The following is a 19,400-nucleotide window of genomic DNA, read 5'->3' as shown; positions in this document are numbered from 1 at the left end:
GTGTGTGTGTGTGTGTGTGTGTGTACATATATATATTGTTGCGGATCCCGGGTTCGTCAATATACTAAGGGGGGTTTATGCCCTGCTCCCCCTCAAACTCCGGGTCCACTGAGGCCGCCATCCACGACTAAGTTCGTGGTTGACGGATTGCTAAGCAATTCCGATGACCAATTTCCCAGTCACGCGTCGAAGAGTTTACTGGTCAATATTCCCAAATACCTTCAAGACACGTGACCGGACAAACCGGGGATCAAACCCTCGCTTTCACACACCTTATTCAATTGCATGCCGAGCGGATTTGTACGGTGTGGAAAGCGGCGTTACCTTACGTGATATATGAACCCGATTCGAGCCAAATTCAGTCTCGGATGATGCTAGGCCAATGGAGAAAAGACGTATCCGAACAGGTTGGAAAGGAATCAAATGTACAGCCTTTTATTTTGAAGGCACAGAGAATACACAAAAGATAGTTTATCAAGTCTTACCTACTATAAACCCCACTTGCGCCTTCACACTCTGACACACTCACTCAGGGAATAACACTCTGGTTAAGGGCGTACCGATGTAGGTGCTGGGATTGCCTCGCAATTGGCCACGTGGTCTGGTGTGCACAGTTCGGTCCTCACGTGCAGCCTGGACGAGGTCAGGTCCGAAGGACGAACAGCCGCCTCGATGTCGGGACTGACGAACTTAGCACAGGTGGGACAAGCTGCCACGCAGGCAGACAAGCTTCAGCTCAGGTGAGTCATGTAGAAAGCCAACGCTTGCAGGTCAGCCGGATGGCACAAGAGATCGGCGAAGAAGCGATGGGTGTCGACGAAGAACACAAAGGCCAAACACGTGTCGTGGGAGAAACGAAAAACAAGCGAGGTCTCCTCGTGGGTGTGGCGAAAAGGCCAGAGCTCAGGTGTGTCCTCGGCGCTGTGAAATCCCAGAGAGGTCGTACCATGGGCGCAGCCTAAAAGCAAGAGAGTCCAGAGCAGTAGGTCGTGGCACAGCAAAATCCCCAAAGCAAGAGAAAGAAATGCGATCCGCGCGGGCTTTTACCAGATCCGCCCACGCCTCCAAAATGTTCCACAGCCTCCCATTGGCTGAGGTTTGCCGCATCCTGGATACGTGTTCCCACCACCTCACTGGTCACGTGGGCCTGTGCTTCTGGCCACGCCTTCCTGTACATTAGTAATGGCTTCTCCCAGCCACACGAAGGTTTGACATCCTGCTTAACTTCAACGCATATTGGTCTTGATTACTACACAATGGGAAAGGGCTAATCTTTACATTCAATAAGAAATAACTAACTACTGCAGGCTACATGTTGTCGTGCAATTAACTATAGGGGGGTTGCCTTTATGGCACAACCGCAACAATATATATATATGTGTGTGTGTTTGTGTGTGTTTGTATATGTGCGTGTGTATATGTGTCTGTATGTGTGTCTGTATGTATGTCTGTATGTATGTCTGTATGTCTGTATGTGTGTCTGTATGTGTGTATGTGTGTGTGGGTGTGTTTGTGTGTGTGTATATGTGTCTGTATGTGTGTCTGTCTGTATGTGTGTATGTGTGTGTGTGTGTTCAAGGTTTAAAAGCTTGTTAAAAATCTGGGAGATACAATATCTGTTATTTCCCATTTCGCACAAGTCAAAGATGGCTGATTCTCTGACCAAAGAAGAACTCTGCCAGGTGAAGATTACTGCCTCGTTTAGCCTACTCTTAGAGAAGTTATAGATTAATCAAAAAAAGGTTTGAAACGTTTGATTATTCATCAGAGAGAGGTTCACATGGATTGGGGACTGTCATTCAAGCTGAACAGCAAGCAGAGGAGCAGACATAGGCCAAATGGAAATATAGTAACTTCTTAGCCATTTAACTTGGGAGATTTGTTTAGAGTCAATATAGTAAAATAATATAGTCAATATAGTACTATATTAGTAAAATATAGTAATTGAGTACAAACCACTTTTTGATTTAATTATCGATTATTAAATGAGGTTCTCATTCTGAGTCGTCTCCTCATCATCCTTCATTTAAATATTCGTTGTTCCTTATTGTTCGGTCCAGGTGTTTCAATACATTCGTTACACCACAATGGAGTTTTATCATCGTCCAAGGATCTTATACTTCCAACCGGAATATTTTTTGGAAGTCGCCACATTGTCCATGAGATAGTAAAGTCGGGAGTTGAGCATGTGGGGGAAATTAATAATAGAGAAAGGTCTTTGCACTTGTTGGCATGCCTTGCATGTTCGCCCCCTAAAGAGGATCCATTATGGAGACCTATGGGGCGTCTCAGTTTTCAGAAGATTAAAAATACGAGGCGGGAGTAGCAGAGGGACCACCGAGCTCCAATTACAGTGCCAACAAGATCAAGCCTTGGACCAATCTTGCAGGAAGATGATGATATTTCAAACGGGGGCAAGTCATGAGGACTGGCATTCAGACAGAACACGTAAAAGGCTTTGTGTCCAAAATTGCCCGAGACTGACGTCATAGCTTGCTCTGGCCCCTCCACTCCCGCCTCACCCTTGCACATCCCGCTCCAAGTTTTGAATTATGACGTAACGTCGTAACGCGTCTCCAAGAGGCAAAGCACAGACAATATACATGAACAGCGGGCGATTTGGCATATCAGTCGGTTCTTGTTTCCCGAGACCGAAATAATAAGAAGAAGAGTGGGTCAATAAAGTCATGATGGCTTGTTATACCTACAAGTTATAACATGTGAAAACTTAAAGATCTGCTAAGGAAGAATCCACATGTTGAAGTGTAAGAATAATTAACGGAAGGATATGTTTGCACGATTCCCGATAATCCAGGAAAACATTGACACGCGCTATTTTTAAGTTTTCCTGCCGGGTGGAATAAAACCCTCGCGCGAAATCAACCACATTCACAGCTCCTCCGAACCGCGTTCACATCTCGAGCGCCTTGATTCACCACTCATCTCAACCCGTCCAAGGTCACATCTCGATCCGGCATTTAAAGATCTACGGCATCCACAGTTCCTCTCCACCGCCTCAACTGCTGACTGGGTTTCTTCTTCTTTCCTATTCTCTTGTGAACTTGGAATTGACGACAAACGTAAGGTTGTGGAGGCTGGAACAATATATATATATATATATATATATATATATATATATATATATATATATATATATATATATATATACAGACTTGGCATTTAATATGGAATATTTTTTTTGTGGGGGTGAACTTACTTTTCAAGATGACTTAGAACCAAAAGTTCATTGGAATTATGTTGAAATTATTCTAGATTTTGTTAATGTGACCTTTAAAAGAAACAAAAACCACATTTGACATTTCGAAGCAAATAAATTGATCCTTGAAAGTGATGTAAACTGATATCGAACTCAATTCACGGACAGTACTGTGTTAAACTTCTGTACGTTTTCCAGAAGTATCTCTTTATTTTGCACATTAGCCAAAAAATTTTTTAACAAAAACAAAAGCTAAATTATGACTGGGATTACGGACAGTAAAATTATAGTTCAGTACTTCGTGTAACCCCCACGAGCATTCAGGAGAGCACGTACACGTCGAGGCATGCTGTTCATGAGATTTGCCAAGGTTTGGACAGGAATCGCTTGCCATGCAGTGACAATAGCCTGCTGCAATTCACGCACAGAGGTCGGCTGCTGGTCCAAGTTGTCGATTTGGCGCGTTAATTCTGCCCACAAGTTCTCTATCGGATTCATATCCGGGGCATGGCAGGCCACTCCATATGCTCTACACCACGGTCAGCAAGAAAGTGTTCGATCATGAGAGCACGATGAGGCCGTGCATTGTCATCTTGGAAGACAAAGTTTCCTTGAAAGGCTGCACGAGCAAATGGAAGCAATGTTTCTTCCAGAATGACCCTGGACTTGAACTGGTTCAGGTTTCCATTCAGAACAACCAGGTCAGTTTTGCCCCCTGCATGAAAAGCAGCCCAAACGGTCACCCCACCACCTCCAGCTTGGACTCTTGGCACTATACAATCTTCGTTGTGGGCTTCATGCACTTGTCTGCGCACTGGGACACGGCCATCTTGACGATAGACCAGAAATCTAGACTCGTCACTGAAGGTCACGTGATTCCAGTGTCCTGGCTGCCATTGACGGTGCTCTCTGGCCCACTGCAATCGGCGCTGGCTGTGTTGTCTGGTCAGGCGTGGCTTTCTCAGGGGACGCCTGGCACGATAGCCTGCTTGAACCAGTCGTTGGTTGACTAGCCTTCTGGATACAGGCACATTTGTCAGTTGCTGCCACTCAGCCCTAAGCCGATAAGCTGACTTGGTACGGCCATTGCAGACTAACCGGTGCAGCTGGCGATCATCCCTCCTTGTGGTTCTGCAGGGACATCCTGGCTTCGGTACTGGAGTAGGGACACCCCTCTGAGCATTTCGTTTCAGGATCTTTGACACCTGATCTTGAGTGATGCCATACTGCCGAGCAATAGCACGCTGTTTCATGCCGTAATTTCGTAAAGCCACCACTCCATGACAAACAGCATTGTTGAGTTGACGGACCATCTCCAGAGGAAGCGGCAATAACTTTTGGAGACGTGCAGCAGTTGTTTTCCACTAATACAGAACGCAACAACCCTTGTATACCCGACTGTGAAGCCAATCATCAAATGCACCTGTCCGTACATTTTGGCACGCCACCTGTGATATAATCCTGTTGTTGACTTATTGCTGCGACAGACAATCAGTGACATGGTTCTTTTAACAAATAAATCACCAAAGTGTAAAAGAAACTCACCAGATTGATATACTGAGTTAAGAAAGTAAACCCAAGTCAAGGAAAAAAAAATATTCCATATTAAATGCCAAGTCTGTATATACTGTATATACTCTCCGGGGGCAAAAAAAATGCTGTTTTTTTCAAATTTGGAGCCATAGAAGCCAGTACATATTCGAGTTTACATGAATTACTATTACAGGAGAGAAATTACATTACAGGAGCTAAAAGTCAGCCACAGTTTACAGCAATTTTATGAAAAAAAATTCGTGTTTTAAGAAGTTTTGTTCTCAAACAAAAACTACGAAATTTCCATATTTTCGCCTTTCATCGAGGCCAATATCTCGGGGTAAGACAAAATATATCAACATTTTACACATAAAAAGGAATACAAGACTGTTTTGCGTTGTTCTGTGTCTCAAAAAAAAAATTCAGAGAAAAAAATATTACTGTTAGTAATATACTTAGAAAAATCTGCAATGCAATGTTGGGGTGTTGCCATGTTTCTTGACTGTTTAAATGCATCTGTAGTGCCTAAATTGCTCTAATTCATGACTTGTACAGTTAGTGTCGGTCATGTTTTTGTGTTTAAATTTAGAAATGCCCACAAAGAAATAAAAGTTCCATGTTGATGGAGGTATTAAAAATCGAATTGCTTCTCTTCGACAAGCAGGCAAGAGATATTCTAAAATACACAAGATCATGAAGAAGGAGAAAATCCCAATTTCTTTGCCTACCATAAGGAAAATAGGTCTACAGTTCCAGATAACTGGTTCTACTGTAAGGAAGAAGGGATCTGGCAGGCCTAGAGCCACTACAAGTAAAGATGACAGGCGACTGTAATTCTTAGTTCTCCAGGAAAGAACGAAAAGCCTGCAGAAACTTTCAGAGGAGTTCAGAACTGCTGAAAACAAGACTGTTTCCAGAAGGACCATCAAAAGAAGATTGACTGATATTGGTTTTGCCTCAAGAAGATGTGCTCAGAGGCCTCTATTATGAAAGAAAAACATGGACAGATTGCACTTTTTGGCGGAATATGGAAACTGTGATTCAGACTGGATTCAGGGAATTCTGTGGCATGATGAATTAAGATTTCAGCTTTGCAGTCATGCCCCAGAAAGTTACCTTCGCAGATCTGCTGAGAGATTCAACCCTGAGTGCATTTCAACAACTGTGAAGCATGGAGGAGGTGGAATCATGGTCTGGGGTGCATTTTCATGTACTGGTGTTGGTGAGTTGATAAGGTGTGAACAGTCAATTAATGCCAAGGAATACCAGTAAACATTACAGAAAGGATTACTTCCCAGCATCCAAAAGTTATTTCCAAGAGAGAAAAGCCAATAAGTCATTTTTCAACAACATCATGCCCCTGCCCATACTGCAAAAGCCACCAAAAAGTGGTTGGAGAAAGTCCCTGAAACTTATGTTCTGGCCGAGTCAGAGTCCTGATTATAGAACCCCACAGAGAATATTTGGACCTATATTGAGCACAAACCTATTGGAAGGAAATTTGCAAATGCCGATCAACTTTGGGAAGCTGTCAAACATGAATGGGACAATATTGACAATTCTCGGTGCAAGATATTTTGTGAAAGTTCGACCAAAAGATTCGATTATTGAAAGAAAGCAAAGGGACAAAGTATTCCATACTGACTTGTACAGTTATTTCTGCAAGTTTTGGTGGTTTATTAATGTATGGTAAAATAGTTGTGTACAGTTTGTGTAGGTCATGAATGAATAGAAATGTTTTAAAAAATGGACTTGGCTCATTTTCTTTGACCCACCTAGTGTAACCCTTTCCAAAAATCTACTTAGGCAGCAATGACGCTCTGTACCAGAGTATGGTACATCAGAATATATACATATACATAAGTATATTGCATGTTTTATGTATTTTTTTTCCCCAGGAACGATGGCGAGCTCAAAAGAAACGAACAAGAAAGAAATGGCGGCTTTCATGAAATGCCATGGAAGCACGATATCTGATGAGGAGCTGCAACACGTGATCATATCAGGCCACACAGGCAAAAGTAAGTGTTGTGAGCACCCCAGCTTACACATCGATAAGTCCATGAAGTTGTTCGATGAGAAACCCAGGGGAGGTCGTGTCTTGATTGATCTCAGTGTGAAGCAATTTCTCACATCATAATCGGATCCCAAAGCGATGTGACTTACCCTTGAGTACAAATAATAGAATTCGTCGAAATTTCACTGAACTTAGATGACATTTGTTCTGAAACGAAGAGCAATAATATGATCGGCAATACTGGTTGTTGGTATCGATTTATTTAAAAAAAATTACTCAATATTATTATTGCACACAAAAACACAATAACTACAATGAGTAATCAACGATTGCATATCCCTCCCCCGGATTTGTTTTGTGTTATTTTATAGTACTTGCTTTATAGATGTACTCGCATTCTAATTGTACAAACTTTATACAGGTACTCACCGGTAGTATGGCAGATAGGTGCAGGAATTGTGCCTTTGATGATAAAAGCATGGCATTTGCCACACAGTCAGAGTATGTCCTAAGAAAGATATTTGGCTATAGCACCATCGCAGATTTGTCCTGTGACAACAATGGCGGTTATTTTTTAAAATGAGCTCCATTGATTGTTATTAGTCCCCTATAGTCAGGGCCCTTAGGGATATTTTGGGGACGTTTGGTTCAAATTCTTCCAAAAGCACCAAATTTGGCCCAGATGTTGCCCATGCCATACTCTTTCGATTTTTGACGGGCGCCAAGACGGGCGCCCCCCCCCCGGGGGGCCCATATTGGCGAAATACTAACTGGCCGCCACCCGGATTAGAGGAAAATCAGTTAAATAACCAAAAGGGTTGGAATCATGTATGATACCACTTTTCAGGGGTTTTCGAGGTCGAGGAATCCAATTATGATGTTATTTTGATGATTGGAGGTCAAGGTCAACCCTCAAGGTCATCTTAAAGGTCATTTTTGAGTCAAACATGTCGGTTTTTGAGTTTCTTGTCAAGATTTACGCGAGCTTCACCATTTTATGTTTCTGGGTTGGGTAATCGAACTCTGACCTTATTTATGACAATTAGAGGAAATATTTACATGTCTATTTCCTAATTTTCAGGCATATGCAGTTCATCAGTCTAATTACAAAGGTACGGATTTTGATGTTTTATGAACTGTATGCCATATCCTTGTGTTTAATTTTTGTGCGATCATGATCCGGGTTCATGTATACATGATTTTATACATGTCATAAATATGACGTCATAGGTCATGTGATCTGGCGGCCATATTGGATTTTATGAAAACCTTAAAAATGGATCCCTGCCTTCATTTTTCGATCGATTCATTTTGAACTTTGACCACTTATAGTACGCCATGTGATTGGATGCAAATCCTAATTATGACGTCATAGGTCAGGTGACATGGCGGGATGGACCGGTATGGTCCCCGGATCATACCGCCCTTGGCGCCCGTCAAAAATCGAAAGAGTATGGCATGGGCAACATCTGCGCCAAATTTGATGCTTTTGGAAGAATGTGAACCAAAATATCCCTAAGGGCCCTGACTATTACCGGTGTACACCGGAGGGGACTATAGGTTTGCACTCTGTCCCTCCGTCTGTCCGTCAGTCCATCAGTCAGTCCGTCACGCAAAGAACAGCTTTCCGGACTTTTTTTCTAAACTCTTAATGCTAATGATTTCAAACTTGGTACATGGTTTCCTCATGATAAGTTACAGATCAAGTTCGAACGTCACGACGTTTCGATCATTTTTGACAAAGTTATGGCACTTTGAACTTTGGTAATTTCCCCAACAGTTTTCTGGACGACAGACTGCCGGTAGGGGACATGTATTGCAGCGCAATACTTAGAATGCTTGTTTTACATATATTTGGTACATTAGGCGAGCATAAAACTGTATATTTTGGTCATACAATCATATAATTTAGCACACAATTAAAGACATGTCACACCTGTTTAGTCTATGTAGAATGCGCATCAGTACTAAATGTGAACTTTGAGGGCGGTATTTACCTTAAATCATGTTTATTGCCATAAAACAGGTGAAAAACCAGAAAAAAAGCAACCCAATTTTATGACTACTTATCATAAAATAAATGAATAAAAGTATATAAATCAATTTTTATTGATGAAAGTAAACATGAAAAATAAATAACGCCCTCAATTTTCACATAATGTAATAAATTTCAACCATATAAACACATAAAAATGTGAATTATATATACTAGGGCATTGCCCGTACTATATCTATATCTAAAATTATATCCCCCCCCTCTATTTACATGAAATGGTTTGGTCCAAAGCGAACGGCTTCCGGAGTTTGGTAAATAAATCGCCATCGCGTGCACAAACGCGCAGGAAAGCGAATGAATCGCAAATTCGTTTTTATTAGTTTTAAAACATAGTTTAACGCCAACATAGTTTGCAAACGTGAAATAAATGAATACGCTCTCAAATGTGCCATCCGAGGCAGAGTGTGTCCGCCACGTTCGGCACACGCGATAGTTCGCTGCTCTCTGATTGGTTGAATCGTTTTTTGGACATAGCTCGGTAAGTAATTGTCCGATTAATATGAAACCTTGAAAAGGCACATCCTCGGGTCCCCAGCAATATACCTGGCAAGTTAAAAGTATATCGGACCCGTGGTTGTCGAGAAACAGCGGTCACAGACAAACAAACGTACAAACGTACAGAGATTACTGGAATTATAGATATATATATATATATATATATATATATATATATATATATATATATATATATATATATATATATATATATATATATATATATATATATATATATATATATATATATATATATAAATGAAGAATCTGATGAGCTGATCTGATGAGCACGTCGAGTGCGCGTAACATGGGAGGCCTTCAGAAATGAATCTGCCGTTCCCGGTGTGGCAACACCAGCTTGTACGAGTGCAAATGTCCACCCACTGTCCTCCAGAAGGTTTCCCAATATCTTGAGAGAAGCCATCTCAATGTGCAGCCCGCCAAACATAACAATGAAGTGATCCTCGCCGTGAGTTGCTGGCCAACTCCACTGCATTTGTTTTGCTACAGCATACAGAGGTTGATCGGGTCACTTGATCCACAGTACTAATGGACCCCTGTCCAGGATTCAGAATATCCACTGCTTTCTTCACTACGTCCATGGAATGGCGGATCATAGCGACGGCTTTGGCCTGGTCATAGAAAAGGGGCAGTAGAGAAGTGAGTGTCACGTTACTGACCGGTGTTTCATTGGCTGGCTGAAGGTTAGCATGATATGCAGCCCAGGAGAGAGTCTTGCTTTCTTGTAGTGTGTTTGTAGCCAACACCTGTCTCAACTGTTCCAGCCATCTGCAGAAGGAAACAAGTAAAGAGAATGAGATAGCTTAGTATTATTATTTTGAATTTGTGATTCAAACAAAGATTGATACAGTATTCTGAATAACATTATGGTAAATATAATCCTCTTGTACTGTACCTGCATTCCTTCTGCATGGCTTGATCAATGAGCAATGTCTCGTTATGCGATGATTGAGCTCGAAGCCCTGGTTGTAGTTTGGGGCATGAAAAAATGCCGTCATTACCTACAGGGCCGACCCATATTTCAGCTTGTCATCGACCACAAACCACTCTAACCCATATTGAACACCTACACTTTGGACGCTATCGAAAACCCACGTCTGCAACGACTCGTGGAGAAATTGTCTCTCTACACGTTTACGGCAACGTGGAGGAAGGGATGTGAGCATGCCATCCCAGACGCTCTATCACGCCACTCGGTGGATAGCCCATTGCCAGATGATGAGGAGGCGGAGATGCACGTTCAACATCACGTAAACCAGGTCATCTTGGCGGCAGTAGCGAACGTCGATGATGGAAGTCAAGATCATCTACGTGATCCTATACTCGATAAACTCCATGCGGAAGCACGACGCGATGAGGAATACTGCTTACTAGCTCAGGCAGTAAATACCGGCTTTTCAGCAAACCGTAGCGAGTGGGACCATCGCCTCAAGGCTTACTTTGGGATACGTGATCAGCTGTCAAGTGACGATGACATCGTAGTCTACGGTCAATGCATTGTCATACCTCGTGCAGCACGTACGGAGGTATTGAATCGACTACAGGACTCACATCAGGGCATGGAACGTACAAAACGCCGAGTTCGACAGACTGTGTATTGGCCAAATATCAACAACGATATCGATATTGCCAACGTGCCTCGCTCGTGTCCTGTGTGTCAGGAGCGAATGGCCGGCCTTCAGAAGGAACCGTTAATGAGCGATACACGACCACGGCGTGTGTTCGAGGAGGTATCTGCCGATTTCTTTTCCCACGTGGGAAAATCGTATCTGGTCTACGTGGACCGACTCTCTGGGTGGCCATGCATCTATTTTTTCATGCGTGACCCCACGTCACGTGACCTCATCCGAGCTCTTCTTTGTGGATCTGGGTGTCCCAGTTCGTCTTCGAACCGATGGCGGCCCACAATTTGCATCCTATGAATTCCGAAAATTCATGGACCGTTGAGGAGTTAACCATGGCTTCTCCACACCACACCTTCCACGCGTGAATGGACATGCAGAAGCAGCGGTCAAAGCCATTAAGAATCTGGTCGCGAAGACTACACACAACGACAATCTCGACGATGATACATTTTGCCGCGGCTTGCTCGAATGGCGAAACACGCCACGCACATCTGGAAGTTCACCGGCTCAAATTCTCTTCGGGCATCCAACACGTGCTGCTGTTCCTGGACATCAGCGCACTTTCGCACCCGAGTGGCAGATGGCTGCTGCCAAGTGTGATGCTAAAGCCGCCGAGATACGGGCGAAAACCAGCACACATTACGACCGATCGTCCAAACCTCTCACGCCATTTTGTGTCGGCACCGAGGTGTTGGTACAAGATCCACAGACGTGGCGTTGGGATAAGACCGGTGTGGTCATCGGTGTTGGACATCACCGGGACTCCCATGTGAAACTGCCGTCGGGCAGAGTTTATTGGAGGAACCGGTGTTTCCTTCGTCAGTATGTCCCTCAATGCTCCGCTGTGCATGGTGAGGGTCAAAGCCATCTACTGTTGGGAGCAAGGACAGACCAGCTTCCTCCCCACCGAACGAGTGAGATTTGACTTACCACTCCGTCGCAGCCCACGCGATCGCCGGGCACCTACACGACTCGATTTGTAAATTGTTATGCATGAACTGTTGCTCTATATTGCTTTGTGTTCTTGTTACCACACGTATGGTTATGGGCAGGGATGGTAGTATGTAGGCTACTTATGCTCATTGATTTTAGTGATGGTAGTATGTAGGCCTACTCATGCATGTTGATCGATTTGGGGGACTGTCACTTCTTGGAAACCTCCGCCATATGTCGTCGGTTTGAAGGGAATGGGAGATGTTGGATACTGCAAAACCCTTTAGTATTACACATGACGTATTATGTAAACCTGTTTCCGTTTCCGGATAGGTGGCGTCAGTTGCTCGATGATGCCCTGCAGCCGAAGGCTTGCGTGCTTGGTCACTGTGTTGTTTGAATAAACAGATGTTCATCTCTGCCTCCTTGAACTTTTAACAGGTGCCCGGAAGGCGTGAATGGTGTTGGTGTCCTGTTTTCTGAGGAGTTTGTAGACAGTGTGGTGAGTGAAACTGGAGTAAGTGAAAGGTTGATGATGGTGAAAATAATGATTGGAAAGCTCTTGGTGAACGTCATCTCCGCAGGTTGGTCGGAGCGATGAAGAGAAGGACAAGTTCTGGTGTGCGATAGAGAAGCTGATGGAAAACGTGAAAGATGAGGAAGTTGTTGTGGTAGGAGGAGACTTAAATGGACATGTGGGAAGGAGTATGGATGGTTTTGAGGGAGTCCATGGGGGTTACGGATATGGTGTGAGGAATGGAGAAGGTGAAATAATTTTTGAGTTTGCTGATGGTGCTGGTTTGTTGATTTGTAATACTACATTTCAGAAAGCGGATAATAAGCTTGTTACAAACACGTCAAGTGGGTCGACGACAACCGTTGATTACCTGATGGTGTGTAGGCGAGATAGGGGGAACCTCCGGGATACAAAGGTGATCCCGGGGGAGGAGGCTGTTTCACACCACCACTTGGTTGTCTGCGACATAAGGGTGAAAGGTGTCAGGAGAGCTCAGCGGGTGAAGTATCAACCGAGAATGAAGGTGTGGAGGTTGAAAGAGGTGACAGTGAGGATGGCATTAAAAGAGTGGCTGAGTATGGTGGAGGATGATGTAGTTGAGCTTGAAAGCGGTTGGATGTCAATGAAAGATAGTCTGTTAGGAGCTGTTGGTGAGGTATGTGGATGGACAAAAGGACGAGGCACTCGGAAACATGGTGGTGGGATGATGAAGTTGGAAAGAGGCTTGCCGAGAAGAGGAAGAAGTTCAAGGAGTGGCAGAAGAAGGGTTCGGGGGCAGAAGAGGCTGCACATGAAATTTATAAGGCAGCCAAGAAGTCTGCAAAGAAAGAGGTAGCAAAGCAAAGGTGCAGGAGACATGTAGGAAAATGTTCAGAGAACCCTTCGATTTGGAAGAGGGTCAGAGAGTGGTATTCAGGATTGCAAAGCAGAGAGCGAAAGAGAGGTGCGATGTGATGGGGGTGAGTTGCTTGAAGGATGAAGTGAGACAAATCGTTGTGGACCGAGATGGAATTAAAGGCTGATGGAACAAATATATGGAAATGCTGTTGAATGCAGAGAAGTAATGGGATGGCAACATGGAGAGTAACCCAGTTTTAGGACTGGTAGAGAAGATAACTGAGAAGGAAGTGGAGGATTCAATCAAACAATGAAGAGTAGAAAAGCGGGAGGGCCGACGGGAGTTGTGGGAGATATGTTGAAGGCAGCGGGAAGATTTGGTGTGAAGAGAATGACATAGATCTGTAAGCTGGTGGTGAAAGAAGGCCGCATTCCAGTGGATTGGGAACTGACGATCCTCGTCCATCTATACAAGGGGAAAGGTGACCCTCTGGAATGTGGCTCGTATGGAGTGATAAAGTTATTGGAGCACGAAATGAAGGTATTGGAAAGGGTTTTGGAGAGGAGGATAAGGAAGAAAGTGAAGATCGACGAAATGCAGTTTGGATTTATGCCAGGAAGAGGAACGACAGACGCGCTTTTTATTCGGAGGCAGTTGCAGGAGAAGTACATGGAGAAGAGGAAGAAGTTGTTTCTTGGATGTTTTGATTTGGAGAAAGCATTCGATAAGGTTCCACGCAGAGTAGTGACATGGGCATTGAGGAAGTTAAGAGTGGAGGAATGATTGATCAGAGTAGTGATGGCGTTGTACGAGAGAGCATGCACAGCTGTAAGGATGAAGGACAGAAACAGTGGTGAGTTGGAGGTGAAGGTGGGAGTGCATCAGGGGTCGGTACGTAGTACACTGCTATTTGTAGCTGTGATGGAGGTGCTGCCTCGGAATGTAAAGGACGGTATACTGTGGGAGTTGTTGTATGCAGATGATCTGGTGTTGATTGCCGAGAGTATGGATGGACTGAAAGAGAAGATGAACAAGTGGAAGGAATGTATGGAGGCGAAAGAAGGTGAATATTGGAAAGATGAAGGTGATGGCAAGTGGTAAAGCATGTGGTGAGGTGGAAAGAACTGGGAAATGGCCGTCTGATGTGTGCTGGAAGGGTGTCGGAGTGAACTCCATTCAATGTACAATGTGCGCTGAGTAGGTTCATCAAAAATGTAGTGGTCTGAGGGGGTCATTAACCAATGTGGCAGCTACATTCAAGTGTGAGGTATGCACAGAGAGAGGTGCAGATGGAGGAAATGTTGAGTTGGATCTTGGAGATGGCGTGAAGCTGGAAGGTGTGAAAACATTTTGCTACCTAGGAGACATGCTGAATGGAGAAGGTGGATCAGACTCGGCAACAGTTGCTCGAGTGAGATGTGCATGGAAGAAGTTTCGGGAACTGAGTGGTGTGCTGACGAAGAGGGGAGTGTCGTTGAAGCTGAAGGGAAAGGTGTATGCTGCATGTGTGAGAAGTGTTATGATTTATGGGAGCGAGACATGGGTAATGAATGTAGAGCAGCAACGAAGGCTGGAAAGAGTGGAAATGTGAATGGTTTGGTGGATGTGCGGAGTATAGTTGAGAGAGAGAGAGAGAGAGAAAGACGAATGATGAATTGCGGAAGATGATGGGAATGGAGCCTGTGATTGATGCTGTGAAGAGAAACCGATTGAAATGGTTGGGCCATGTCTTGAGGAAGGATGAAAGTGACAGGGTGAGAAGATGATGGAAATGAATTTAGAAGGAAGTAGAGGATGGGGAAGACCGAGAACGACTTGGCTAAAGGTTGTGGAAGATTAAATGCGGGCATGGGGGTCAACAAGGGGAGAAGTAGAAAATAGGGCAAAGTGGAGAAGATTGCCATGGGGCCCGCAAGGCTAACCCCCGCTCTAGCAGGGAAAATGGCCGTAAAATGCCTGTTGTTTATGGATGTACTCACATTGTAATTATACATACTTGATAGATGTACTCACATTATAATTGTACATAATTTATAGATGTGCTCACATTATAATTGTACATTCTTTATAGACGTACCAACAATCTAATTGAACATAATTTATAGACATACTCACATTCTAATTGTACATACTTTATACATGTACTCACATTCTAATTTTACATACTTTATAGATGCACTCACATTCAAATTGTATATACTTTTTAGACGTACTCACATTCTGAATGTACATAATTTTTAGGTGTACTCACACTCTAATTGTACATACTTTATCGACGGACTCACATTCCAATGATGCATACTTTATAGATGTACTCACATTCTAATTATTGTACATACTTTATAGATGTACTCACATTCAAATTGTATTTGCTTTTTAGACGTACTCACATTCTAATTGTACATATTTTATAGATGTACTCACACTCTAATTGTACATACTTTATAGACAAACTCACATTCCAATGATACATACTTTATAGACATACTCACATTCCAATGATACATACTTTATAGACGTACTCACATTCTAATTGTACATACTTTAGAGACATACTCACATTCCAATGATACATACTTTATAGACGTACTCATATTCTAATTGTACATACTTTATAGACATACTCACATTCCAATGATACATACTTTATAGACGTACTCACATTCTAATTGTACATACTTTATAGATGTACTCACATTCCAATGATACATAATTTATAGACATACTCACATTCTAATTGTACATATTTTATAGATGTACTCATATTCTAATTGTACATACTTTATAGATGTACTCACATTCTAGTTGTGCATACTTTATAGATGTACTCACGTTCTAATTGTACATACTTTATAGATGTACTCACATTCTAATTATTGTACATACTTTATAGATGTACTCACATTCAAATTGTATTTGCTTTTTAGACGTACTCACATTCTAATTGTACATATTTTATAGATGTACTCACACTCTAATTGTACATACTTTATAGACGTACTCACATTGCAATGATACATACTTTATAGACATACTCACATTCCAATGATACATACTTTATAGACGTACTCACATTCTAATTGTACATACTTTATAGATGTACTCACATTCTAATTGTACATAATTTATAGATGCACTCAATTTCAAATTGTATATACCTTTTAGACATACTCACATTCTAATTGTACATATTTTATAGATGTACTCATATTCTAATTGTACATACCTTATAGATGTACTCACATTCTATTTGTACATGCTTTATAGATGTACTCACATTCTAATTGTACATATTTTATAGACGTACTCACATTCTAATTGTACATACTTTATAGATGTACTCACATTCTAATTGTACATATTTGAAAGATGTACGCACATTATAATTGTACATACTTTATAGACGTACTCACATTATAATAGTACATACTTTATAGACATACTCAGTTGAAAAAGAAGATAACATGTAATACTGGCTACCACTAGGTGGTGTTTGTGGCTTGTGTTAGCACATTCTGTGCAGACAAACAGACAAACAGACCCACATGTCATACTCTCTCCTCTGGCAAGGGCAATAATAATTAACGGAATTAATAATAGGGTACCATCCACAATGGCTTGGTCCCCTAATAATAAAATCCGTTTTAATGTCTCATGAAAGATTTTATGTGTTGGATTTGAGGTTTTTTTTTTTTTTTTTGGTTTTTTTTGTATACTGAATCGAGGCTCGTGAAAGAGCTAACATTTACTTCACAAACAAATCAACCAGACAAACAAAATATATAAAAAGAGGGAGCGGAAAAACAAGATGGGGAGAGAAGGGCAGGGACATTTGGGACAAACAGGGGGACAAACAGGAGAAGGGCAGGGACAAACACAACATTTGAGAGCAGGGAGATGTGTGGAAGGGCTTGGGGGGCGATGTGTGGAAGATGTGTGGAAGGGAAGGGAGAGGGCTTGGGGGGCGGAGGCGTGGGAAGAGGGGGGGGGGGGGGGGAGGGAGAAGTATAAAACACAAGGACACCAAGGACTTCCAGGACAGAAGTTGGTATTTCAAAAAAGTGGAATTGGGGTGAAATTAGCGGGGGTAGAAAAGATCAAGGTTTTGGATGGGGGAAGATAAGAGATGGTGGTGAACAGCTGTTTTAAAGACCTGGAGGGTGGAGTGGGATTGAAGAGAGTGAGGGAGTTTGTTCCAGAGGCGGGAGAAAAGAGGGATGAAGGAGTGAAGGTGAGCAGAGAGATTGAGATTGAGATTTTTTGAGCACAGAATCTTGTACCTCACAGTCTGAGAGTCCTTTAGGTGCTTTTTTGCAAACTCCAAGCAGGCTTTCATGTGTCTTTCACTGAGGAGAGGCTTCCGTCTGGCCACTCTGCCATAAAGCACAGATCGGTGGAGTGTTGCAGTGATGGTTGTCCTTCTGGAAGTTTCTCTCATCTCCACACAGGATATATGGAGCTTAGCCAGAGTGACCATCGGGTTCTTGGTCACCTCTCTTACCCTTCTCTGGCCTTCTCCCCCGATTGCTCAGTTTGGCCGGGCGGCCGGCTCTAGGAAGAGTCCTGGTTGTTCCAAACTTCTTCCATTTAAGAATTATGGAGGCCACTGTGCTCTTGGGAACCTTCAAAGCAGCAGAGATATTTTTTTGTAGGCTTCCCCAGATCTGTGCCTCGACAAAATCCTGTCTCTGAGCTCTGCAGGCAGTTCCTTCGACCTCATGGCTTGGTTTTTGCTCTGATATGCATTGTCAGCTGTGAGACCTTATGTAGACCGGTGTGCGCCTTTTCAAATCATGTCCAATCAATTGAATTTACCACAGGTGGACTCCAATCAAGGTGTAGAAACATCTCAAAGATGATCAAGAGAAATGGGAGGCATCTGAGCTAAATTTCAAGTGTCATAGCAAAGGGTATGAATACTTATGTCAATGTGATATTTCAGTTTTTCCTTTTTAATAGATTTGCAAAACTTTCTAAAATCTTGTTTTCTCTTTGTCATTATGGGGTATTGAGTATAGATTGATGAGGGAAAAAATGATTTAAACGGTTTTAGCATAAGGCTGCAACATAACAAAATGTGAAAAAAGTGAAGGGGTCTGAATACTTTTTGAATGCACTGTACCTTACAACATCCGCTGGGTCCCCAAAACGTTCCACAGGAGGTTTGGTGGGGCGAGCCCCAACACTGAGGGAGTAGTTTGGGGATGGACAGACAGACAGACAGACAGACAGACAGGCACTCCATAAACTTCCTCCAAATCTAAAATGAGCCTTTCAAGGCAACCTGGGCTACTCTGTCACACATCCTCCTTCTTTCTGTCCCACACACTCTAAGCCGAGCAAGAAATGCAGAAAAGGAATTGCCAATATAGCCTCAACACCCCACCTCAAATGGCTGACAAGAAACTCGGCAACCCTTCTCCCGACACTCTGCCCCCAGCTCACTGTACTTTCCTCTCTTCCTCTTGTGCACCTCCTCCATGTTCTCTTCCCAAGGTACAGACATTTCCCCTAAGATGACCTGTCTTGTTGCACCCGACCAGATGACAATGGCAGGCCACAACCTTGTCACACAGATCTCCTCTGGGAATACCAATTGTGGTTTTATGTCTGCAACCACCTCCCAATGACAAGCATCTGACAGCCCTTTTGCATTCCACTTGGCCCTCTTTGACAAACAACACCTCTCCCCCATCGGTCTCTGTCTCTGCCTCTGTCTCTGTCTCTCTCTCTATATATGTATATATATATATATTAATATTTTTTTATTGTTATATATACATCGCACAGCTGAAAGAATTCTGCATGGAGGAGTGGGCAAACATTTCTCCCGGTCGATGTCAGAGACTGGTAGACAGTTATAAGAAACGCCTACTTGAGGTTGTTTCTGCCAAAGGGGGCAATACCACCAATTAGAGCCAAGGGTGTACTTACTTCTTCCACATGCGAAATTTGCATTTATGTTTATTTAAATTATACAATAGACTACAAAATGTAAATGTTTCATGATATTTGTTATATTATATCACCTTTATCTATCAATATTTTTGAAATGAAGATGAAATAGCTGTATGTTGAAATATGTTGAAAAAGTCAAAATTTTACATGGGGTGTACTTACTTTTTCATGTGACTGCATATATATAATT

General features: G+C 42.7%; 1 protein-coding gene across 1 annotated transcript in view; it reads left to right on the top strand.

Annotated features, from left to right (window-relative positions):
* Nucleotides 1-2,590: 2,590 nt before the first annotated feature.
* PVALEF (parvalbumin like EF-hand containing) overlaps nucleotides 2,591-19,400 on the top strand; it is a 36,151-nt gene continuing 19,341 nt past the window's right edge. Inside the window, exons 1-2 of the mRNA XM_078774279.1 lie at nucleotides 2,591-3,080; nucleotides 6,649-6,771. Of these exons, the coding sequence (XP_078630405.1) occupies nucleotides 6,654-6,771 (118 nt within the window). The 5' untranslated portion in view covers nucleotides 2,591-3,080; nucleotides 6,649-6,653. The remainder of the gene's footprint in view (nucleotides 3,081-6,648; nucleotides 6,772-19,400) is intronic.

Source organism: Myxine glutinosa, chromosome 3 (assembly GCF_964187855.1).
Source record: "Myxine glutinosa chromosome 3, kmMyxGlut1.1, whole genome shotgun sequence".
NCBI lineage: Eukaryota > Metazoa > Chordata > Myxini > Myxiniformes > Myxinidae > Myxine > Myxine glutinosa.
Note: the sequence above shows the minus strand (reverse complement) of the source record. Positions and strands in the feature narration are given on the sequence as shown.